General features: G+C 48.4%; 1 protein-coding gene across 3 annotated transcripts in view; it reads right to left on the reverse strand.

Annotated features, from left to right (window-relative positions):
* ACACA (acetyl-CoA carboxylase alpha) overlaps window positions 1–25,984 on the reverse strand; it is a gene marked incomplete at both ends in the record, with an annotated part of 96,929 nt that overhangs the window by 8,377 nt on the left and 62,568 nt on the right. For all 3 annotated transcript variants that reach the window (XM_079545010.1, XM_079545009.1, XM_079545011.1), the window contains 11 exons: window positions 1,030–1,142; window positions 2,106–2,283; window positions 6,041–6,176; window positions 6,804–6,900; window positions 8,725–8,821; window positions 10,982–11,102; window positions 11,837–11,980; window positions 23,139–23,249; window positions 23,703–23,823; window positions 24,951–25,048; window positions 25,401–25,670. In XM_079545010.1, the coding sequence (XP_079401136.1) occupies window positions 1,030–1,142; window positions 2,106–2,283; window positions 6,041–6,176; window positions 6,804–6,900; window positions 8,725–8,821; window positions 10,982–11,102; window positions 11,837–11,980; window positions 23,139–23,249; window positions 23,703–23,823; window positions 24,951–25,048; window positions 25,401–25,670 (1,486 nt within the window). The remainder of the gene's footprint in view (window positions 1–1,029; window positions 1,143–2,105; window positions 2,284–6,040; window positions 6,177–6,803; window positions 6,901–8,724; window positions 8,822–10,981; window positions 11,103–11,836; window positions 11,981–23,138; window positions 23,250–23,702; window positions 23,824–24,950; window positions 25,049–25,400; window positions 25,671–25,984) is intronic.

Consider the following 25,984-nt stretch of genomic DNA (forward strand, 5'->3'; position numbering starts at 1 on the left):
TTTTAAACTACCATCAGAGAGGAAAGTCTTTGATGCCATCAAAGACATCAGCAAGAAGCTGACTTTCAGCAAGCGCTCTCATTCCCAACACTCCCAGCACCCTTTACAATTACTGTTCTCCTCCCAAGGCGTATCTGAACACTTGTTTTGTATATAAATTGTTGCACTACCATAAATTAAAAAAAAAAGCCAAATAATAAAATGTAACTGCAGCAACAGAGACGATTTATCAGTCATTTGCAGAACACTTCTCCTCCTGAAGGATCCCAGAAGGCTTTATAAATTCACTCCATAGCCCCGTAGCCTGCTTCCTCTGCGAAAATGTACTCAATTTTGGAGGTAAAAAGAGGTTCTGTAAGATTATACTCTTATAGTAAGAGCCAGTAAAGAACTCTTTAAGGAGTCTATTCTCCTGAGAGAGAACACGTCTGATATTAAGTGCATTTTGCTGAACACTCCGTATTTTGGGCTGTTGGGCATATACCAGGTGTTGGGATTGTTTGGAGTGAAAGGCACCATAATAACACAACACACACGGTGGCACGCCGGCTGCTGAGCACTGCAAATCACCCCATTTACCAAGGAGGTGAGGAATACGTTTTTGCTTTCTTAAAACTGAAAAGCAGACACCGTTACCTAAAACCGCCTCGGGCACACAGAGACAGTCCAGCAGCCAAAGTGTCTCTGGCCAAATTCTTAATTACACCAAATGACACCAACTGAGGGTTCGGCCAAAAACTGCTCAGATGGAAACTGGAGCCAAGCATCTGTAGCCAGCGTCTGCCGCAAGGCCCCATCAGTTAAATTCAGCTCACAAAGCCACCTTCCACCAGCCACCCCTACGTGCACCACATGCACACCGGTTTCCTCTCACACGCCCTCAGCCCGTCCCATCTGGTTTTCTTCCCAAGTTAGGTGACAGTCAATAAAAATTATCATGAATTTGATCAAATGCCTGAGTGCCCCTTCCTAAGGCCCATGCCCACCCTGGTCAGGCAGCAGCAGAACGCTCTGCTGCCCCGCACGTACCCAGCCGCTCGGCCAGCCGCATGTAGACGGGGTCCACTCGCCGCATCGTCTTCACCAGGTCCTTCCTGCGGAACTTGATTTCCACCGTCCCCTCTGGCTCCAGGATTCCTCCTCTGATCGGTGATGGGCAAAGAGAAAAGAAAGGCAAGTTCAGGTCATCGGACAAGGGGAAAGACAAAACGGGATGGTTTGATGTTGTCTGGAGAGTGTGTAGAATGAAGCAGAGAAGGGAGGAGGGAGACAAAACAAAGAGAGAACGAATCTCAGCTGTGGTTTACCCAATGCCATGCACACGAGTGCCCACCCAGCAGCACAGAGCGCATCCCGGCACCAGCACTGCTCCTGGCAGCCTCTGTCAGCTGCGACCTGAAAGCTTCTCCGAAAGGTAAAGCCTTGTGACACATCAATTAACCAAGCACATTCATTAGAGGAAGAGAAGAAGGTCAGTGCTGAGGTGGTGGAGCAGCACTGGCAAAGGGAATTATCACAAACGCACTGCAGTGTGTAGGGACAGGACGGCAGCGCTCCCAGAATTATCTTTTTGGCTACAGGAGCTGAGGGCAGCAGAGCCCTGCTCAGCACTGCCAGCAAGCAGGCTGTGTGCCCAGAACCTGCCTGCTGCTCCTGATGGCTGCGGGCGCCATCCCCAGTAACTGTGTGCCTGTCCTCCCGGCTCACCCCATCCTGCCCACTGCAGACAGACCAAGCAGGGCTGGCTTCTTCCTCTGCGTGACTGAGCATCACTATATTTTAGAGATTCTCATTTAAAAGTGTTCTTCCAAGAGTCTGCCTGTCGCTCCACATGCTGTAATGAGGACTTCACTTTTGCAAGCGAGTTGTAGTTTATGAAATGAGCGCGGTGACCCAGAGAGGTGGCAGCGCCCCATCCCTGCAGATGCCCAAGGTGAGGGGATGGGGCTCTGAGCACCACTCTGGCTGTGGGTGTGCCGTTAGCGGTCCCTTCCAACTCAAACGGTTCTATGACCCCATGCCCCCATCGGAAGGACAACACCAGGGGATGCTGCAGTGCACACTGACAGCTCCGTGCCCGGCACAGAGGCTCTGAGCAGCCCTACCTGCTCTCACGGTCCGCGTACATCTCCATGTGCCGGGGGTTGATGGTGGGGTCGATGACGGCCCAGGAGCCACCCCTGAGCTCTGCCTGCGGTGGGATGTAGATGAGCACAGGCTGCCGGTACTCCCGCAGGCCGTCCACGATGTAGGCACCAAACTTCAGCACCTGGTCGTACATGTCTGCAGGAAAAGGACACAGCGTCAGGCACAGTGGGTCAAACTGGAGAGAGGAATGCAAGCGCCCACTTTTGGTCAGCCCTCCTCCCCCTGCCGTGCTACAGCTCCAGTGGTGCTGCTGGCCCAGGGCAGGGTGCCCAGGAAGGAGGTGCACATCTATAGACCCTTATATGTCCTTATAAAAAGCAGTGAGAGCTGAGGGTTCAGACATGGAATAGCTCTCCTCCCCTCTTCTGGCTTTACAATCTATCCAAGACACTCTGCTGAAATTCTGAAGAACTCCACTGTGTACAGACAAAGCATGGGAAGTATCTGCCCCAAAGGTGATTTACATAAAAGAGAAAAGAATGAAGGCAATGAGAATTTATATGAGATGATACTGCTTGTAATGGATGTAGTTTGTAATGGAAACAGGCAGCCTCGAATACATATATTTTGTTACACATAATTATATTTGGAAGCATCAAATCAGATGTATAAGAAATGAGAAACACTTATCAGGATTATCTGGTCCGTCTCTTTGTCCACACAGGACCCCATCCTCTGCTTCTTTCCAGTGCTTCTTAAAGCCTCCATTTAGAAATCCCAAACCACCAACTCTCATTCTTCAGGGCCATTTCCACAGCATTCAGCCAAGTTCTCCTTCCTTCCCCATCTCAATTCATTTCCCATTGTTCCTTCTTGCATCACCCCACACTCCATCCACACCTGCAGTCCCAGTCATGAACAGATCGGTGCTGACATGCACCTGAAATCCTCACATCCTTTGAGAAAGCCATTGCTGGGGTAGGACAGACTCCATCCCCAGTCTGCACATCACAGCTTAATGGGGCGCATCAGCACACAGTTATGCCCAACTCTTTGGGCAATACTCACACAGTAGGAGTGCATACAAAAAGTGTAGGTATGTATGTACTGCTACCACAGGCTCTGCTGTGCTCTGCCCAGCTCACTTGCTGCTCGCAGTCCAAACACCCAAGAAAAGGAATTTCCTAACATTTAAGAGAAGCCAAATGCCAATGAGGAGGAGGATGATCTACTTCCACTAGTTGTGACTGACTCTGAATTCCAGCAAAGCAGCAGGCCTGGAACCAAACAGAGCTCCAACCTTTCCTGAGCAAAGAAAAAGACCTCAAAAGGGGTGACAAATTTATTACTAATTACACAATTATTTTATTATGTAGCACTAGTAATAAACCACTTGAAGTACTTTCAGCTAATTCTAGTGTTAAGAAAATAATTGCTCGATTCAAATTATTTTAACTGAATTAATTCTTTACTAGACATTTTTTACTAGAGCTACATAATAAAATAATTATGTAATTAGCAATCCATTTGTCACTCCTGCCAAGGGTATGTATTTTACTCAGGTTAAGTCCTGGAAGGGAGGCATCCCTTGTGAGAGGACGTGGGGGGCAGCAGAGGCAGCGCTCCTGCAGCCACGGCTCCCCACGCACACGGCTGCTCCCCTGGGGATCCTGCACTGCGCTGCTCCTCTTCCCTGCCGGGTCCCAGCACACCGTGCCTCAGGTTTTCTATATGGATTTTCATGAACTTCAGGTTTCTCTTGCACGCTTAGAACTTCCACCAAGGCCATTTTCCACCTTCCCAGATGCCCCTTCCTGCCTTCGACAAGCTACAAACTCCTAGCTGCTAACACTAGGATTAGCAAAATCAAAATTAAACGTGAGATTTCTGAGCCAAATTTCAGCCCTGTACTCATTTGAAGCCGAGCAAAGCAGCAACGCTGCAGCAGTCCTCCAGGAAGAGCAGTGCTTGCAGTTCAGCAGGGCAGAGTGCTCACAGCACACCTCCCCACGCCGTGCCTGCGGCGCACCGACCCTTCCCTGCGTGTGCAGGCGCAGTGCTGGGATGCAGCAGGCGTGCTGGATCGGTGCAGGCAGCTTTGTGCATTTGGGGCTGTGTGCCCTGAACCTCTGGAGCTGGAACGGATCTCATCAGCTTGGCTGGATTAGCAGATAGGACCCGAAGGTAAACACCGGGCGCACGTTGGCTGCAGACACATAATGAACCTCGTAAACCCATTACATGCAGCAGCACCGCCGTTCAGCACCAGGTAATCAGAGATTTAAAACAGCCCTTTCCTTCCGCTTAGATTTTTTTTTATTGTTATTTATAACCTGTCCCAGGGAAAAATAATAAGTGAAACATGAAAACCCAACCGCGAGTGACCCTGTAGCACAAGCAGCGCCGCCGTTAATGTCGCGGGGATTTGCATGCTATCAAACTATTCATGCCGAGTCCAAGACCCCGGTGCTAATTTCCAGTAAATTTCATGCTTGATGTCTCCCCGTCGTGGGTCACTGCCGGTTCGCCTAAATAAACCACTTCCAAATGGCTCCTCCATCTAAATACTCAAGCCAGTTTTTATAATTTAATTTTGCATTATGCTGAGGAGCCTCCTGGCCAGGCAGCGCTCGCTGGGGAAGCGCCGGCGCGTTGTGAGATGCCTCCATTTCTGTGCTTCCTTTATTTATTTTACTGCCCGAATCGGACCTCCTAGGCCGACGAGTAAAGGGGCTGGGCTTTTCTCCTTTGCTTGCCTTTTTTTTTTTTCTCCCTCTGCTAATGTCAATTTTCAGCATAGCAAGAGCTGTCTCTAATCTTTTCCTACTCATTACACACAATTTTGGAGTCATTTTACCCACAGTGCAGCCGGCTCCTGGCAGTGTGTTTGTGTGCACTGAGGGGTGGCATAATTGTTTATTTTCCCTCCCTGCATAATCCCCAGGCAGCGCTGAAACCAACACTGCCAACACGGCCCCGAGGAGCACAGCGAGCATCAGCAGGGAGCAGGGCTGCCACCGCCCCAGCAAAGGCCAAGCAGAGCAGCCTGGCACAGCGCACCCTGCGGCAGCTCTGTGTCTCCGTGCTCTGCCAGGAGCTGCTGTGCAGGTCTCTGGGGATGCACAGTGCAGCACTGGCATCTTCCCACAAATGAACACCTTCTTTTCCACCCCGGGCCTCCGGTTCCAGCTCAGAAGCCACCCAGTTTCTGAGGAACACTCACACTGTCACCACGGCAGCCCTCCCCAGTGAGAACTCCTGCTGTTAGTGGACCTATAATGTTCCTTCTGTGTGCAAAGTGCTGCACACAAGTAAAGGGCCGTAATCCTTCACTTATTTAAATTTTATGGTATCAATCTCACGTTCCTGGCACTTCACAGAATTTCAAGCAGCACTATGTGATACAGAACTCTAACTGCCAGTACATTAACTGAGCAGTTTTATAACTGCGTGAGCAGGCACTGCCACCAAAAGGACTGCCCAGGACAGGGAGCCCATCCCTGGACACACAGTGCTACCAGTGTGAGAAACCATCAGCAGGACAGTGCTTCCACTTGCTACAATGTGCCCTTCCATTACCCAGTACTGCTGGCTTACCCAGCCCCAGTTCTAAACCGAGGCAGAAGGATATAAAGCAGAAGAGGTTTCCTGAGATTACTGCTTAATTAGCCCAGGCTGGCAGCTGTAAATTTGGTCAGCAACTAGCCCACAGTTACAGACCAATCACCTGTTCTCACTGCAGCTGGTCTGGTCAGGTCCTGTAACCCTCCATTAGGGTACGTATAAAAATACAACAGTGTTGTTACGCTGAAAAGAACCTGATTTCAGATTTGCACCTGGCACATTTGGTGTTATTCCCACACTGGCTGTTAAAGACAAGAGCCAAGAAGGAAGGAAAGGAACAAAACCACCCAACAGGACAACACCATCAGGGTACAGAAGTGGCCATTACCTTTCATGCCACCAGAAAAGCCTCTCCAGTTGGCAAAGACCATCAGAGGCAGCCCCTCCCTGTTGAAGTCGTTGATGGCCTGGGCTGTCTTATAGGCAGAATCAGGGAACCACACCTGACCAGCCTGCTGGATTATCTGTGGGAATGAGAAAGATGAGCAAACCCTGTTACCTTAGCAGTCAGCACAAAAAAAAAAACAAAACACACAGAAACAGTTGCAGCATGAATTGCAATGTGGAACCATCAGTGCAGAGCAGAGCACACAACATGCACGGGATCTGCTTGTCCACAGAAAAACTGGGACAATCCTTCTGTCACCAGCATCAAAAGGAGTGATGTTGCTGATTTACCCATGGGGAGACGGCACAGGAAGCCCGATGCTGAGACTGCTGTAACAATGTGAAGGAGAAAGAAAAGCACATGCAAAGGAGAAGATGCAGAAGACATGATGTAGGGCCACAGCTGTGAAATCAGGCAGGAGAAAAGCAAAATGTCAAAGCAGCAAGAGCATGAAACACTACAATCACAGCCATGGAACAAGGAAACCATGTTTCCAATGCCCCACTCCCCATATCTCAGCCCACAGCAGAACTACTGGGGAATGAGGAGCAAACAGCCAACACAACCATCCCTGCTGCATCAGCTCCCAGCCAAGGACTGGCTCTACTTTGTGTCCTGTATTTGGAAGAAAAAAAATCCCACCGAAACAAATGCTCTTTTCTCAGAGACATTTGCAGAGGACAACCACACACACTCAGCTCACCTTGGCCTCTGAGTCCAGGTTTGCAGGATCAGCAGGGATGCTCAGCTCCACTGTTCTGGTTTCTACGGCAACTACTCCTACAGGTATTCCTCCCAGCCTGAAAGGAGGTGAGACACATCAAAATCCGTATTTTCTCTGTTACACAACTAGACAATTTTTCCAATTCACATCACAATACTCAGAAGAGACAAACAATGCAGGCAAATGGAGGAGGAGGAGGCTGCGCTGCGGCCTTTTTGAAGAGTTTAGGTGTGCAGCCGGATAATTTCAGAGCTGAATTTAGGGCTTTCACAGCAAAACCCAGTTCTAAAAACTGCCACGTGCCTCACTGAGAACGAAACAGAAGAGAACTGGCTGCACCTGTGCTGCTGCTACGACCCACTCTTGCTGGCAGCGGTGCGCAGAGGTTTGGGGCTGCCTGCCTCCATCCCAGAGAGCTGCTCCTGCAGCCACCCGAGGAGGGACAGCACGGCCAATGGGCACCAGGGGGCTGAGAACATTCCCATTCACTATGATTAAGAGTCTGCCCAGATACCCGTAATTGCAGAAGCCGTCTTAAATCGGTAACTTATAACTTCTATATTAGGGCCCATGTGACCTAATAAAGAACATCTTTATCCAAGTATTACAGTTATTTATTGAACTTGAAAACAGCTCAAAACAACTTCTGTTTTCCATTATACTTCATATAAATTTTATCAGGCTAGCACATGAAGATGCTACATCTTGTTTTATAGTGTGTCCCTGGACAAGTTGCCATAGAATAATAAAAGACAATTTACAGCCAACAGCACACATATTCCAAACATACATACAAAAGATGAGTTTTGGCAGCACTTATAGTAACAATCCCAGAAGAATATATTTGTATTTGTTTTTCCAAAGTGCCGCTGCTTTCAAAAGAAGTCGGTTTCATTTGTGTTATATATATATGTGTGCACGGGAGAGCCCAGAGCAACTCGGAATTTGTCAGAAGGAATTGCAAGAGGGGCTGAGAACCGGCCTGGACAGAGAGCTTCCAGCTTTGCCAAACCACCGGTTATTTCTTTTCCCTGCAACACTGCTCGATCTAAAAGCCTTTCCAAGATTACAGTACGTCGTGAGATAAAACTTTAGTGTGTTACAGATGGCAAATAAAAATAGTGAAGTGTATCAAAAGGTCAAAGGACAACCCGGGGTTACGTGCTGCAGTTAGGAGTGGAGTCTGCAGGTATTTCAAGTTCTTTTCGAAGATGTATGAAGATCAGACAATGTTCTGAGTGGAATGGAATCCCTGGGACCAGCAGAGGTCACAGACACAGAGAGATGGCAGGGCTGAGCTGAACTGCTCAGAGCCCTTTGGTTGGGCAGGAGCAGCCCACGTTCTGATATGGGATCGAAGGAAAAAGGCCTCCTCCTGATCACATTCTGCTCTAGGAGAGTCCTAAGGAAATCCCAATCCCATTTTGCCACACCTCTCTGCAGCACAGAGGAAACCCGAGATCATCAGGTGCTGCACTGGAAAATGCTGCAAGCAATTCCATGCAAGTCTCGATGTTAAGCTCTTCTGTCTCTTGTAATTTATTCCAGTTTTAGATGAACTTCTCTTGCAAGGCAAATGTGACCTCAGAGCACTAAGCTGTGCACCCTTCCTTTGGCCAACAGCTGTGGGAAGGCCTCACTGTGACCACGTTCCCAGAGAAGCAGGTTTTGTCTTCCATCATTTTTAACAACCTCTCTCTCTTTTTGGCTTTTGTGCACGTCCCCTCCAAGCAAAACAGGAGCAATGATCAGTGCATGCTCCATTCGTGTGGTAAAAAAGTATCCTATTCAAGTAATGACTTATTCTTACTATCAACTTTGAAATGAGGTTTCAGAAAAAAAGTAACGCCTGATGAAAACATGATTTCCACAAACGTCTAAAAAGTCTCTCAGCATTTACCTTGCTCTGCCAACCACAACTGTCTGTGCCCAGGGCTGCATGATCTCCAGGAATGAGCCATTGTCGAAGAAACCACTCTGCCACTGTCCTTTCTGACCTGAAAGGAAGGGGAAAAATGGAGACATCAGAGGTGGGAGGAGAAACGGGAAGTCAGCACACAGAAGGAGCAACAGAAACTTGCTTAAAAATGCCAACTGGAGAACGTGGTGCTGCCTTTTGATGTATTTATTTATTTAATTTTAAACAGATTATCATACAAGGGAACATTAGACAGCTGAGCATTTGTCTGCCTTCAGCCATCATGTCTTATTTCATTTGCCAGCCTGCATAAAAACAGTCATTTATCAGCAAAAGCATCATTTATTGTTAAACGATGGGGTTCAGATAGCAGAGGGACTTTGCATGCTTTTAAATAAATAACTTTTTTTTTTCGAGATAGGACAAACATTTGTCAAAAGGCAGCAAAGTCGTTAAAGATGTTTTTCAAAATGCCTGTTTCTATTTTAAAACTCAGCTCGCAGTTTTCTCTTGCTTCTGCCTGATCTCTCCTGCAAAGAAATGCAAAAAGTTCCGTAATGCTGGAAAATGAGATGGCGCATCCGAGAGCTTCACACATTCCTTGGGAAAACCTGAAATGAAGTGCTGCATATTGAAAGCCTGCTCTCTCTGCACAGATACCAGCTGCATCCCATAAACTGAAGCATGCTTTAGCTCCTAAAATGCTTTAGCTCACCATGCACTATCAGATCAATTCGTTGGCCCAGAGGAGGCAGTGACTTCCCAGTGCCTCGAGGAAATCAAACCCCTGAAGAGCACAATGCTGCCAGGCACTGCCCACCCAACAGGGACAAAACTGCTCTGTGGCACTCTGCTCTGCTCTGAGGCTTCATGAAGCTTCTGCCAAAAAAAAAAAAAAGCCAACAAAAAAAAACCTCCCAGCTTTACCTCTTGGCACAGAGCTTCTGAGGAATACTTTAATCTGAACAAGCACCTTTGCTTCTGCAAACCCAAGTCCAAAACCAATTAAAAGTGGAGATCCAAGCAAGCTAACCTCTGCTGACTTAAACAGGATGGAGAGTGTTTTATCAAGACCAAACTTGTAATTACTGTGTTCTACATTCCCTGCCTCTGTGGCCCCACTGTAAAATGTGACCATCCATTTCAAAATTATCTCTTTATCGTGAGCCCAAAGCTGATCGTTTAGATTCTGGCCTCGTGTCGGGCGTCAGTTTGAAGAATATCACGGCAATATCTCCTCTAATAAATGGCTTTAACTTTTCACCTAGGAGATATCTGCTTTAACTTATCACAGGGAATCATCTGCTTTCCTTAACGCTTCCACTAAATTAAAATCTGAAGTCACTCGATTTGGAAGGCAGCGCTTGCTGCGCTCAGACAGCTGGATGAATTACTTGAGAGATGATGAAAAAATATTATCCAAAAACAGAAAACTTAGTTTATCACAAATCTCATTTTAGCCTCCCAAACTCGTTAATAACAGCAGGCATAATGGTCACCCAGTTTGCAGCTGGTTCACACGCAGGCTGCACAACCCCAAGCGCAAGCGTGGGGGTTCAGTGGTTGGCAGTGCCTCCAGTATATTTACTCTCCAGGACCTGCAGGAATGCTGTGCATTTCCTCGAGTATGAAGACTTTTGTATTTGCACTTTCCTCTGAACTGCAAAAAGAAGGTCTATGAAAGTAACTATTACTTGTAAGTGTTCCCAAGCACTCAGATGCTCAGATGCCAAGCACTCAGAAAAATATGCTATTTTTGTATATTGCATCTAAATCCCTTAGAACTAATCATTTCATAAGCTCTGAAATGTACTTGGGCGCAGGCCTTGGACTTCTCTTCCCATTCCAGCCAGCCTGATTCTTTTTAACTACCCACATTCACAGGGTGCCTGGCTGTGGGCTGGAGGCGGAACGGAATGCTTCAAGTCTGGAAGCAGATGCAGAGATCTCCAAACAGAACAGACAGATTCAGGCTTCAGAATGCACCTGGCTTCACTCAAGTCCTAAAGTACCACAGAAAAAAGATCCAGATTGACAGGGTGAGCACACAGGGCCTCCTGCCCCATTTGCTAACCATACCTTCATTCTTTAGTCTTTGTAATTCTAATTATGCAACAGGCATAGAACTCACCAGAGTAATAATAATTTGATGCTGACAAAGCAGAAACAGATGTGGAGCTTTGAGTGTCTTGAACCAAGACACAACACAACACGTCCTGACCACCAAAGATCTACGTACTTGGATTTGGGCGTCCAGCCAGCATCCAGCGAGGATCATAGGGAGTCTTGGTAGGAACAAAGTCTATGGTTCTGTCTATAGGATCCTTGACCTTGAGGATAGGAACAGGGCTGTATACGCTCTAAGGAAAAAAGAAAAATATTTCAGGTAGTAATTCTACATAGCTTTGCACCAAAACCCAAATCTAAAGCACCTGGTCAGAGTCTGCTTTCCACCACATGGTACAACCCTGTAACATGGGATCACAGAACCTTGGTACGAGTCTCAAGAAGTGCTCCAAATACTCTCAAAACCCTCCTTTCAGCATCATCTGATATGCACTCTGCTATACTTGTTCCTGAGCTTCAGGCACTGACAGCATTTGCAAGGCGTTGCAATTTAATTTCTAAAGGTGACCAGGCCATCAGACTCATTCATGCAGTCTTTCCTGAAAGAAGGTGACCTGCATGTTCTTACCGCTGCCTTCCTGGCTGCGGAGCAGCTAACACACATACATCAGCTGCTTCCAATTACTGCCTCAGAGAGGAACTTCTAGAGTCTTTCCAGGAAAAGACAACCCACTGCCGACATCAGGTCCTGCCACCCAGAGTACTTGAGATAGGGCTCCAGGATGGGATGTGATGTGGAAGTACACCCAGCAGAGCCGGGCTGCCCCCATCCCAGCTTTGCAGGTCAGAAGCTGCTCTGTGGAGTTCAGTATCACAACGCCCAACTGCTTCAATCATGAGTCTAAATCATTTTGCTACAAACACAGGATAAGAAAAAGCATTCAAAGAGCCTGCCCTCATCCCCAAAGCCCTGTGAACAAAGAGGACACGGAGTGACATGCCACACTCCTGCAGGGCCAGGAATTACCTTGGGCATGTAGGAAAGCCACAGCAGAATAGTGTAGACTCCTTCAAAATCGTCGCACACGGTGCCGTGGGTCACCCCGTTGTTGTGCATGATCTGGATCCCGCCCAGCTGGTTGTTGGAGGTGTACACCTCCCGACCAAGCACCTGGAAAGGAAAAACAGGGAAGCCATCAGGGGATGGGATGCGGACTGCAGGTGCAGACTGAGGAGGTGCGTACAGCAAGTCACGCTCACTTCAGCAGCAAAGGATGGAGCGATGGCTCCCAACTGACCTTCCTGCACATAGCTGAGATCTGCAGGTATGGATTTCCAAGGGAAACTGCACTCGTGGAAAGCTGAGGCAGCCGTCCCACCTGCCCTTTCTGAGCAGCTGAGACATGAACAGGTCTCCTGAGCACTGACCCGGGTGCAGAGAAACCCTTAACTGGGCAGAAAAGCCACGTGCTGCAGAAGGCACAGCAAAGACAAAACCCCAGCTCTGAGAGGTTGGGAGATCAGATGAGTGCTGCGTCTGACTCTCCTGGCTCCATCGCCAGCCTCAGCCCGGGCTCTGCAGCTCTTTTCTCATTCCCCTGCTGTCTCTTTCCATTTGCCCTCTTGCTGACTGATACACTGATCTCTCGGTCACTCGGCTTTCTGCTCCACTGAGTCCATATTACTAATAACACCTCTGCCACGGCCAGTTTACCTCATGAAGGCAGGAGCACATCATTACAAAATAAACTCATAACTTTGACATTCTAGCAAATATATGCCGTTTGTTATTTTTATGGGTTGTGTCTTTCTAACAGACAGAGGGCATTACATACCTGCTTCATTTAGATCTTAAAACCCCCTCAGATGCAGGCAGACAACTCGTCCTCCCCCAGCAACCCACCAGCACAGCTCCATTCAGGATGAGCACCCTCGGCGTGGAGCAGCCCGAGCCCAGGCAGGGCAGCACCAAGGATGGGGTGCTCAGCTCTGACTGCTTCCGAGGGCAGAACAGCCGATGTCCTGCCAGGAGAGCTGCAGGGACACGGAGGTGCTGCACTCCTCAGGATGCGATCCTTTGGGCAGAGAGCAGAGGTGTCGAAGGGGTGGGAGAACAGAAGCTCTGAACTGGCCGTAAGCTGCCTGCATCAGCAGTGCTCTTCCTGCACACACCGGTTCATCGAGGCTGGGGGTGCCCTGTGCCCGCCACTGCCTAACTGCAAAGGTGCAACACCACCATCTGCCAACTCCAAAGGAAAGCACGGATCTCGGGATGCCAGTCACCAGCCTAGCTAAATGCCTTCCACATAGGAAAATAAAAATAAAGAGGATTTAAGCTCCCCACCTATGAACTAATGCAAACGTATGCACATGCAAAATGGGCCTCTGCTGCTGCTTATCTGGAGACCGCGCCAACAGCGCAGGTTTACCGCCGCTGACAGGCAGTGAAAGCAGCCTAATATACCTCCTGCTCGTGGCCCTAAATCCCTTTTTGGAGATGAAGACAGATACGCAGCTCCTTCTCCTGAGTGCTGCAGACATCTCCGTGAAGTGGCAGAGCACTGCGAGGGGCCGCATGAACAGAACCCCCCCGCAGCATTCACCCATCAACGCTTGTCGGCGGCGCAGCCCCGGGCTGCACTGAAGGCTGTGCAGAGGGGTGATGTGCTGCCCCGTGTGTGCTGCTGCAGCTGAGCTCGGGAGCAGAGGTCAGGAGGCAGCGAGGGGCCAGCGGTGAGCACAGTGATATGGGGCTGGAGAAAAATGAACGCTATGGCTCATCCATTCGGCTCCGCTAACCGCCTCATCTCTGACCTTGCAGGACTACATTTTTAAAGGCTGACAAGTAATTCAATCTCCAATTAACAATTTTAAATGGTGCAATGCATATTGCTGTATAAATGTTTCTGCAAGAAAATATCCAAGGGTGAAAGAGAATACGTCTGCTGGAGGAGCCCAGAACTGATGCTTCTGCAATTAACCGATTCAGATATTCCTCATAAGACACATGGTCAGCGGAGGCATGAGTGGGTTTAGAAATGCTCCAATCAGTTAAATGGAGAATGCCAAACCAAGGAAAGACTGCATGGGATTAAATCCCACATGGAACACAACACAAGGGCTGAGTGTGCAGAGTGGGTCCCTCCTGGCAGAGAGGTCACTTCTCCAGGGACAAAGATACAGCGACTACAGAGCAGAGATCAGGAAAGGCACAGCGTGAGGGGTGGGAAGGGACAGGATCCAACTCCCACAGCTCTGATATGCATTGCACCTGAATTATCAGTAATGCTTAACCTCTGATCTTTCACCTTATATGATGGGAAGCCAGACAAAGAAGAACATCCATGAACAGCAAGGCACTGGACAGTAAACTTCTGGCTCCAAACTAAAATTCCATCCACTCACTCTTCTGCCCACCCCCCTCTGACACGCTATCAGTAACGAGGAATGGTCCCACACTGGTCCATTCTGAGGTTTCCCCGTACTGTACTGCAGCATTCTGGTGCCTGGCACTTGGGATAACATCTCCAGTTTCCCATTCATTGCAGCTGCTGATTCCTCTGTGCCTCCATCTCCACAAAAAGATGAGGACATCAGTCAAGTGCTCCAAAGGAGATGGGAGATCTAGAACTGCACGTGTTAAAGCTCAGCCCGTGGCTGTAAGAACACACACCACCTTCCAGACAGTGCAACCCCATGTTTAGAAAATACCCCAGCAGAATTGCCACCATCTGTTCAGCTCCACAGAAGCCTTCCTAGGAGGACATCACATCTCTTTCCACTACACAGGATCTTTTGGGCAGTACAAAGGAGAGCAGGGTTCTAGCAGCCCTTTCAGCCTTCAGAAGGCCCTTCCCACCAGCCCACAGCCACGCCACGTGCACGCTTATTGTTTTCTAGCACTCCAACCTGTGCTGACCAGCAGCTCTCCCTGCACTTTGCAGAAGCTGAGCTGCTGGAGCTGAGACATTCACTGCAGAGCTGCTCCGGCTGGAAACTTGATTGGCTCAAATGTTTCATCAAAGATGAAAGATGTGAAAAAATGACAGCAGAGGGCTTGAATGGGAATCATCATGTAACATAAGTGCTGTTATTATTCAGAGCATATCATGTGTTTATATCAAATATAAGTGCCAGATTTTTATCCAAATAATTTCAATAATTGCAATTCCCATCCCACAATTTATATTATCTGCCTGAAACCTGAAGCAGAAAGGCACATGCACATACTATAAATAGCCTATTTTTCATAAACAGGCAGAAATGATCAGACGAATGTCTCATCAGAAAACACAATGTAGGAACTTAAAACCTGACTGCTATTACGTGCAGTCAAGCCTCAACAGATCTTACGGCGTTCATTTCCATCCCTCAGCTCTTCCTCCACACGTATCGTGTCATTAGAGGGCAAAAGAGAAGCAACCCCAGGCAGAGAAGTGGGCTGGGGGAGATGCTCAGGAGCGGGTGCTCTTCTTGCATCTCTAATCTACCGGCGTGTGCAGTTCCTGCACTCTTAATTTACGAGCGTTCGGTGGGGGACCCTTCTGACTTGGGAACATATTGGCTCGGTCTAATGCTTGGAGATTATTAAAGTCAGAGCTATACTCCACTATCAAGTCTACAGATCTTTTATTTAGAAGATATGGTGCTCTAAATGCACAAAGAGCTCCCTGTCACCTTCACATTAAAGCCCCTAGTGCCTGGTAAATGGAATTATATAGCTGTCATCTCCTTTCCCCAAAGTTTTAAGAGTACAATGGGCTCATTTTTTCACACTCCATCCCGGCTTCAGAACTAAGAGACCTACTTTGTATTGATTTAAAGTCTCAGAAATAAATAAACCTGCTTCACCAATGTGATTCACAAGAAATTCATGATACACTATTGCATGATATATTTCAAGCTGTGGCTCCAGCTCTTTTTTTCCTTTGGTGAGTGATGGGGGAGGTGGGAGGCAGGGGGAGGTGGGGGAAGCTGACAGCCTGACGGTTATTGGAGATGGCTCCTGACTGCAAATCCAGAGCAGGGCCTGCCGGTGGAGGCCTCTCCTTGCTTTAATTTGGGGAGATCAGAGGGGGAAGGGGAAGAAGCAATTGCACGGGAGGCAGCAGGGGAAGAGGCATCCAGATGGACGCTGCTGCTGCAGCTGGCCTTGCCGTGGTGCCTTCTGCCTGATGATCCCAAAGCACCTGGCTAACGCAGATGGCAACACGGAACGTTTCTGGGAGGAAATCACCTCCTTCCTGTAAGAATTTATGGGGGCTTTGGAACATCTCCTCCTCTGCACTGCACAATTTGCAATCCCAAGATGTGGCCAATCAGACAGGATCATGACTGCTTCTGACATCTTCGGTGTAGGACATTAGAAATAAAAGTTAATCCGAAATGAAAATTCAGTTGGAACAGAAGAGCTTTTTGTTTGACAAAATGAAAAAATTCTGAACAAGGAATTCATCAAAATCAGTACCTTTTCCTGAAGAGTTCCCATTCCATTGAATTGGCATTTTCAAATGAAAAATGTCTTGTCAAAGAATTCCTGCCCAGCTCTCCTTCTGCAGTGTAGGGAGACGGCATGTTCTGCTCAAGGTCACTCCAGCAGTCAGTGGTAAATCACAAGGACTCAATACATTTTGCAAACTAAAATTACAGCCCCCTGTTCTACATGGTGCAAACACCCATAAATCCCTTCTGTCCCAGCTAGGGGTTCCCTACTCTCGACAACAGCCCTATAAACAGCATTAAAAATCGTCTCCATGATACTTAGTGATCTTGCTTTTTTGGTCATTCCTTTGGCCACCTTCTAAGCCCCATCAGAACCCTCTTGTTCAGAAACCAACCCAGGGGCAGCTCCAGCACAGGACAATGAAACTTTGCTCACTCTGTATCATGGTTTTGGGTTTAACCGTGAGATTTTTCCAGAGCAGCTCCTAAAGTTCCCACTCAACCATCCAGAATGGCAGAAAATGTGTCTCCAATTCACAGCTGAGAAAAGCCATAGGCCATCATCCTGACACGCTCCCAGGGACGCCCCCAGAGATGGGAGGACCAGCTATTCTGGGACACATCTGAAAAATGTCTCCTTCCATTCAGCTCCAGTGGGATGTCAGGTGGCAGAGCACTGCACTGAAACGTACCTTAAAGGGTCACCAGGAACTGGGATGCAATTCCTGCTATGTGAAATGTATGCGGGGTTTAAAACACAAAGAGTTTCCCTAGAAGGTGCAGGGAGAGATTTAGATAGGCAGAATAGGGGCCAATGTGCACAACTGCTGCTCAGTGGGAATAAATACCGCGCGCCCACACCGTACAAGCACCATCCACACAGATAAACTGATCGAGATCCATATTAAAAATGATAAAAGGAGGGAGGAAAAAAAAAGTCAACAGAAATCTATTAGACTTTCTTCCCTAAGCAAACATAAAGGGACCGATAATGTGATGTCTGGAACGTAAATTGTCTCTAATGGGAACAATACACAAATATCACCACTTAAAGAAAGGCAATTAAAAATAAAATGTAGAAATGAAGGCCGGCGCTTGTTTATTTGCTCTTGTCTGAGCTCAGGCACCCATCCTGCTCACAACTTCTCTAGGCAGAGTGAAGCCCTTTATGCCACCAGCCCAGGTTGTGCCCAGTGCCACGGATGGGACCTTGAGCCCCTGATCTGCCGGGGTGCAGCCAGTCTGCAGCAGGGGTTGGGGCAGGACGGACCGTAAGGCTCCTTCCAACTCAACCATTGCATGACTCCGTAACTATTCTGACCTCCGTTCCCAAACCAGACTGGCTTCGTAGGGGTGTGAGCACTGGTAACCTACAGCAGGGGAACCTCCACCACCCAAGGTCCTTCATCTGCTCTGGGTGAGCACAAAGAAGCAGCCTCCACCCAGGAAACCGCAGGGCTCCACCGTGACCCAGTAGTGGGGGAGCCCCTCCTGCCACTGAGCCAGGAGCAGGACAACCTTGGGGATGTCCCCACGGAGCTGCTGTGAGCTCCTGGCTGACACCTCTCAGAGCCCCTTTGGGTCAGTATCCTCCAACAGCCCGCACCCTAATGTGTCTCCCTAATAGTCTTGCTGTGCCTCTACAGAAAGATTCATATCATGCATTAATAATTATAATGCTCCTTTGAATGACAGGGATGGCACTTGCTGTTCTAACTCATATGATTTCTCTCACATGATTGCTTTGATCTAATCCCAAGACTGGAGTCATCTGGAGCAGATACTGAGCTATCCTGCCTTGAATCTCAAAAGAAGAGCTTTTCACATTCTGTATTTTACAGTAAACCCCCCGAACAGCATCAATCTCACCAGGCCTTTATTTATTTTTCCAGATTGTGAAATTGAAGGGTAAATATTACTGCCTGCGATGCTGAAGACGGATCACTCGCACGAGACAGACTGGCAGGCTGTGAGCCTCCCATTCCTCACCCGCAGCTCCTCCAAGGAGCCCCGTGCTGCTGCTCCCCGTGTCCCCACCTGCTGCACACTCCAACCCAGCCCCAGCAGCCCCAGGAGGTTCTGCAGTTTCCTCAGCAGCAACCTGCCAACATCTGTATATTGCCTCCTGAGCTCCTCCAGGCCTGGAACAGGCCATAATACCATCAGATATCATTTAAATGAATATGATTTTGAGGACGAAAGAAAGAAGCCCTGAGGATGAAGATACCACCAAAACACCACTGCTGGCAGGTGCCTTCCCACACACCCTGCAAGCACAAATGGATTAAGGCTCTTGGCAGCTCCCACTTCTCCCTCCAGTATGACCATCATTTACTTCCAGTCCATCTGCTGCATGCATTCACCCAACATTTTAGGAGTGCCCAAGCAGTAACAGAGGCCACAGCGGTTCCTTACCTCCAGATATCCACAGCACAGGGATCCATTCCCTTGGCATCTCCCAGCCCCCTGCTACGCAGACTCTTTGCAGCCCTGTGGATGCTCTCTGACTATTCTTCCTATGATACAGAGCACCCTTCTTAGGGGGAAATTTGCTACAATAAATGGAAGAACTTCTTTCTTTTTTCAGAAAAGAAACCCTTTAGCGACTCTCACTGATCCACACGGTTAACAATGCCAAGGAAAGAATTTCAGAACGGTATGAAAGATTTTGGAGACAGCAGGCAGAGCCCAACTGTCACACCTCATCCCATGACAGTCACAGAGCCAAGGGGACACTGACATTTTGGGCAGGCGGCACTTCATGGGACGGGCAGCGATGTGATGGAAAGCCACTCTTTGTTTGCATTAATGAAACAGCCTTAAAGACAGGATTTCTTTTCAACACGAAAGACAAGGAGAAGCAAACTAATTAAAAATAGGTCAGCAACAGACTTGGGAACATCCCTGGGAGGACTGAGATGAAATGTAGTCCTGGAAGCTCGAACCATGTAAGCAATGCATAAATTGGGAGTTCTTCAGCTTACTTCTATTAAGAAGAAAAGCACTGGAAATTAACCTGTGAGTGCACAGCAGCAGCACGTCACCTGCCCTCGGAACCACAGCACGATCAGCTGGTGACGAGGAAAGGGAGCTGAGGGAGGTGCAGGAAGGCACAGGGGTGGGAAAAGGGGGAGGCAGCCAAAGTTAAAAAAAAAAATAAATAAATAAAAAAATCTCTGCCTCAGCAAAAGTTTTCATTAAAATTTTAGACAAATGATCTCTGTGTCCTTCTCCCATGCTGCCTGGGGCTCCATGCTATTTCTATGCAAATAACAACCTCGTGGTTTATATCTTATTATTTCCACCGGAGCTGCGGCGACATGACCCGAGACGTGTGTGAGGTAGACAGCGAGAGAGAGGGAGAGAAAGAGAGGGAGAGGGAGGGAGGGAGATGGAGTGGCTGCTCGCTGAAGTGTGAAAAAATATTGTCAGGAGTGAGCGGCAAGAACAAAAAAAAAATTGCAGGGATAACGTGTTTATTTCAGCCCCTCTCCCCATGTGAACCAGCACCTTTTAAAATTCATTGGGCATCAGGCGATCATGCACAATCCATCTGCTTTCACTTTATCATTTGCATTTCATGCCTCCTGGCTTTTGATGTGCTGATACTTTGATGCAGTCAGGAGACGCGCATTATCATTATTTCAATTTCCAGGGGGGTCAGCGGGCTCAGCACAGGCGCGCACACGCTCACGGGAGAGGAATGAAATGTCATTTCCACCTCTCCACCCCCTGCTGAAACGCGCTGGCGAAGACAAAAGGGGTGCAGATGAAATGCAGCCCGGAGCCCAGCGCACCTCTTCTCGGCCGTCCCCTGCCCGCAGGTCTGGACCGCAAACAAAGACGGCTTCATCACCAGCACAGGGAAACCCGGCACGGCTCCCGCGCTTTCTGTCACCCATGCGGGCAGCAGGGCCGAGAGAATGCCGACCCTGCCTGCTGCCAGGGGCCTCGCCGGGACGTGCCTCCCCACGTGCAGCGCGGTGCCACGGAGGCAAACAGCCAGCATGCCATCAGCCAGATCCAGCAGCACCAGCCCCTGTTAAAGCAACGCTGACCTTGAGCTCATCGCCTACGTTCCAGGCCACAGCCTGATGCTGGCAGCCGGACCTCCCCCTTCATGCCCAAACTCTCCAACTGGGTTCACATAACGATAACGAACGAATCTGCTGGCAAGTAACGCTTCTCACAGTTCTCCTCTGCTCCCCTTCTACGTTACAAACAACCCAGCATTCCGCAGGAAAATTAAAAAATCAAAACTTTCACTGCTTTTGGCAAGCCCAACTCCCTCCATTGCTGGGGGACCATTTTTACATCGCGTTTTCAAGATACGTATGCAGAACACAGCTCTGCGTATAATGTTTGCACAACGTCTTCTTTGAAGGCAGGAATTAAAGTCAGCAATAAAAGAAAACAGTCCCACATTTCTGACACCAAATTGGGAAAAGCCCAAAGATTATTTGAATGCAGCTGTATTAGAAACATTCATTTCTAACTGCCATGCAAGACAGCAGTCTCCATCTATTTATCTCTGTTGCAGGCACAACCCTTCCCCAAGTCCCTGCCCACTGAACTGGGGATCACCTGAAGGCCACAATGCAAAGCGCCGGCTTTCCTGCACAGGGCTCTTCTCAGCATCTCATCCAAGAGAACAACAAGAATTGAGGCTCAGTTGCTCCACAGAGGCAAAACTGTAATAGGTTCCCACCATCAGGCTCTCCTGGAACCTGATCCATGCACTGGTAAGAAAGAACACATCAAACTTCATGCCATCAAAAAGAGCCCCTGCATTCCTTCAAGGGAAGACTCCACTTAATTGCCTCCTGGCTGATGGAGACCCAACTTCTAGCCAAAAGGGAATGCAAATAAAACAAATAGTCCATCCAAATTCAAGGGAGAAGTGCTTAAAGGTTTACGTACAAGAACAAGGAGACAGAGTGTAAAACTTCAGCAGATACTGCCTCCATGGCAAGACGACACAAACACATCAGCTCTCACCATGTGCTGCGCACCCTGCTGAACATCTCAGCTGGAATGAGCTTCAGACATTTTAGGAGAGCACTGGAGGTCACTTCACTGCCTCAGATGGGACACAGACAGAGCTGGATCCATTCAAGAAACTCTCACCAGAACAGCAGGGATTGAAAAATGAAGATCATATAAACTAGCAAGATGCATCACAGACACATCCAGATGAGTGGGGACTCCCAGCCTCCTGCTCCTCAAGGACAGCTAAACTTTCTCGTGGGTCTGCGCCTCAGCTTCTTACTGGGAAAGCTGGAGAGAATGCAATAGGCTCCTCCTTTGCCAACCTTTAGGCAGCTGGAGGTTCAGTGCCTACATAACAGTACATGCCTTTCCAACAGAGCATGGAAAAAGAACACAATCAGACCACTAAAGGCCTTGGGATAGGACGGGCTAAGTTACACCCTGAAAGCATCTCCTTCTGCCTATGCCTTCTGACAGATGTCAGGTGCTTAATTTAGAGTAAATCCTTAATTTTTAAGTGCCTAAACCTTAGTGAGATTAATCTGGTCACATAGAAACAAACATTCACTCCATGTGCAGAGCATGCAGTTAAACCCAGAAAGAAGAGAGAAGAAGAGAAGACTTCACAGGCTTGCTGTGCCATCTGGGAAACTCTGCAGGACCCTGATCACCAACAAATGACAGCTGGAATCAAGCAACGTACTTCACTTCAGCAAGCACTAACTGGCTCAATCTCTTTTTGAAGGATGGATCTTCAAATGCCTCTTTTCCTTCCATTGATGCAGGTGTGTGTGATGTGTGTAAGAGATCTAACTGAGGGTACCGCATCCTGGAGTTGATAGGATCAATGCTTCATTCTCTGCAGAGCCCCCTTTATTCAGGGGAATAATTCAACGAGAGACTATTTTCCTTTTATCTCCCATTGTCGGGCAGGCACTCCTTGAAACGCAGCTTGCGATGAAGCACAACCACCCCAGGTGCTGGAGAGTGCCTGCGAACAAAGCTGCACAATGGGGAAGGGCACCGGCGCCAGCACAATCCTAACTGCCATGTAAACAAAGCCCTCAGTGAGAGGGACAAGAGCTGGGCTGGCTGCGAGCCGCGTCTGATGCGCACAAGGAGCTGGAGGCTGGGATATTAATAGGCAGGGGGCAGCAAGGGAGAAAAATCGCCTCTGGTGAGAAAATGGCTCTGGTGAGCCATTTTAGTAGTGAAAGCACTAAGTTTTCTTACAGCCTCAGTTGTTCCTCCCTGCACCGACAGCTGAGGCTTCCAGCAGGTTTCACCCCTTGAAAATCACCATCCGCTCTCTTTCCCAAGGCTTCAGTGCTCTCCCAGTGCTAACACCAAGGTCAGGGCGATTCTGGCCCATGTATTTGGAAACATGGTCATCCAGATACTGGAAACAACTCTGCTTCTCCTGTAACAGTATACAGGGGGTGAGAAGGTGCTGCCCAAAGGGCTTCTGTCTTTCAGCCACTGCGCACAACCTGTGTTAGAAGCTGCTCCTCCTTCCTCCCTTTCACCTGGTTCAGGCTCAAGCCCTTCAACCTGCAGTGCTGCCCAGGTCCCCTGCCCATCACCAACCAGAACGCCTGCAGCAGTGCCTCTGGCCATCAACGTAATGTTCTTGTCAAGAAGAACAGGTGCAAGAAAGGACTTTTCTCACCAGAAAAGAATAAAGAGACTAAAAGTCATTCTGGATGAACCCTGTACCACTTCTTCTCCTTGTCGGGGCTCAGTCCCTGCGGCCCTCCCTTCCAGCTCTTCCAGAAGCTAACAGCAAACGGGTCCAAGTATGGAGCAGGTACAGTGATGGCAGCTCGAGTGTCAGGCACAACTCACAGAAGCAGCCATTCAGCCCGCATAGCTCTGAAGACTGACGTGTGAACACTTACCTTGTTGAGGGCTCCACAGCCAGTCAGGATGATGTGAGAGTTCTCAACCTGGATAGTCCTCTGCCCTAACCGAACGAGGTAAGCCCCAATTCCAATTGCCCGACATGTAACCTTAAAAAAAGGATAAAAGAAATCACATTGATTTCTGTCCTACCACACAGCCAAACCCTATTGATTCAAACATCTAGATAAAACAGTAAAACTAGCCATGTTTGCATTACAAAGTTATAAAACCTACTCCTTACTGCAAAACTCCAGAACCTATTGTTTCATAAAACACAGCATCTCACCATCTATGCATTTTATTTAAAAAAGGGAGAGAAGTAGTAATTTACTGACTGAGCAAACACGAAGCCCAATGGCACCTTTCTGAAAAGTGTCTTCCATTTACAATGAATGGATCCAGCCTAGTACTGGTGTGCAAACAGTGCTGCTCGATGCCTACAGGAGTCAATTTACATCAACCAAATGTCTGATCCCAGGTGTATCTCCTGGATATCACTACAGGATTTTTAGCTGAAATAGATGATAAAGTTTGAAGAATAGAAAGCAGCAAGGGATTACCAAGTTGATGGTGATAATACTCTCATAGGCTAAAGATGATTCTCCAGCAATCATGCCAGATCCTCTGAGGTTCTCTATTCCAAGTCCGTCTTCCTTCCCGATAATATCTGTTATCTTATACCTGAAGGAGACACATACAGCCTTTGAGTCACAAGGTCCAGTGATTTGCTGAATCAGTTTGCTATGAAGAAAATGAAAAGTGACTAAATATCATTAAGGCTCTGAAGAGCAATGTGCATAAAACCCATTTCGGACCCACAGAGGAGCTCATTCTGCAGCCTTGCTGAGCATCATGAACAGCCCTATGTACATGCGAGGTGAGCAGCACTGCGAACAGGAAATGTCAAGGGAGAGAGATCCCATGAAAAGCATTGTGTCACCCCCACAGGACGTGAGATGCAGTCTGATTGTAGAAAAAAAAAGGCAAGAAAGGAAGAGAATGCAGCCAAAAGAAACAAAACAACAAGAGATTACAATGAAGCTCTCACCTTTACTTTCCTCTTTCATGCCTTCCTTCCCCAGCACGGACCCTTCTTACTCAGCACTCTCAAACTGGCCTCTATCTCCCACACTAGGCCCTCGCTAAGCAAAGCACTTGAGCATGTGCTGAAGTGCCTCACTGAAGAGCCGCTGACTTTCGGTGCGCAGGCAGGCAGCACGCAGCCCCACACCCAGAGCCATTCCTTTGTTCTCCCAGAGCCTGCCAGGCTGCAGGCCAGGCTTTCTTCTTCCCACGCACATCCTCCTCTCTCTTGCCAGCAGCAGCACTCCTGCTTCAACTAGCTCTGAAAACTTCTTCCCGCCTCATCTGCAGATGAGCTACCTCTGGGATGCAGCTGAGAAAATACAGCCGCCTGGAGCAGAGACGTGCATGGAAAACCTAATGCTGTAAGGCAGTGCAACCCCCAGAAGAGGCAGAGGGCTTAGCCTTCATCCAGGAATTCTTCTGTCCTTACTCTAGAGTCTACTCAAAAAGCAATTTGCAAAATTTAGACTGCAAGTCCCCGGGTAGAAATCATCATCCTGGTGTCAGAGCATTTACCACTGCAGGACCCTTGGGAACAACCTGGAGCCCCAGGCAGCACCACAGTGTCAGCGCAGCCCTTCCTCAAACAACTCCTCACACCCCATGCCCTGATAACACAGAACTCCAGCTCTCCAGCTGAACACAAGGGTGCGACACGCACCACCCTCACACTCACCCAAGGAAGTGCAGACAGCTTTTAATTCAGACTCATCTGCGCTTACCTGGACTCTCCATTGTCCTCCACATGTTCACAGTGAACCGAGTTCAGAGCGCTGACTTTCTTATAGTCTTGTGGTGTCAGGTACAAGTACTTGTATCCCTGAAGGGAAAAACAGCTCATTGATTCATTCCCATTTGTAGGCCCTTCCCGTTTCCCAGCAACCCTACCCAAAAAGAGAGTTTCCAGGGAGCAGAATTTAATTTAAGAGTGAGGCAAACATCCTGTCTCAATATCAGAGCTCCAGCTGAAGTCACTGGAACCTGGGAACGCTTTCAGCGTTCCACACTAACTCATTCTGGGTAATAGCTCTGTGCCTGACAGATCCAATACCAACTTTGGACCTAACGGTCTGGCAAATACATAGCCCATCTCGATTAAGACAGGCTGTGTAAAAACAAGATAATCTCCTGAGCTATGCAGACTTTCATCACTATTTCCCGTGCCTCCTTACTTTGTACGGGTCATCTGGGTCCTCCCATGCAACGTGGAACATGTGTCGGATCTCCTCAGCCAAACCAATCCTGGCTCCGCTGTTGGCAGCCACGTAGATGCGGGGGATGCCGTGAGTTCGAGCAAGCTCTGAAGCCCTCAGGAACAGCACGTCCTCCTGAGGCCCAAAAGAACCTATCCTGTATGTAATGTCATTGCCAATGACGATGATATCACGGCCTTCAGGATACTCCGGGGTCTTGAGGGTCATTTTCCAGGCTACCATCCCAATCTGCAATAAAGGAACAGAAAGCCACAAAAGGTCAACGAATACTTTCAAGATGTGAAAGCAAAGAATTGTGCACGGGTTCTCGTGTATGCTGCACTTCAGTCTTTTCCTTGGGAACCCCAATAACAGCAGCATGCTTCCCTCTGACCCTGTCCTCATGTTAGCAACTTTTTCATTTCCTCCCTCCCTTATTTACTGTCCTTCCTTTCATCCCTCCGGCTCTTCCCCTTCTCCTCCACAAATACTGCAGCAGTTTCTTCCCAAGCCCGCCAGGATAAGTAATGCTTTTTGCTGCATATTTTTCTTTTTAACATCAC

This window comes from Tetrao urogallus, assembly GCF_951394365.1.
Source record: "Tetrao urogallus genome assembly, chromosome: 20".
NCBI classification, from domain to species: Eukaryota; Metazoa; Chordata; class Aves; order Galliformes; family Phasianidae; genus Tetrao; species Tetrao urogallus.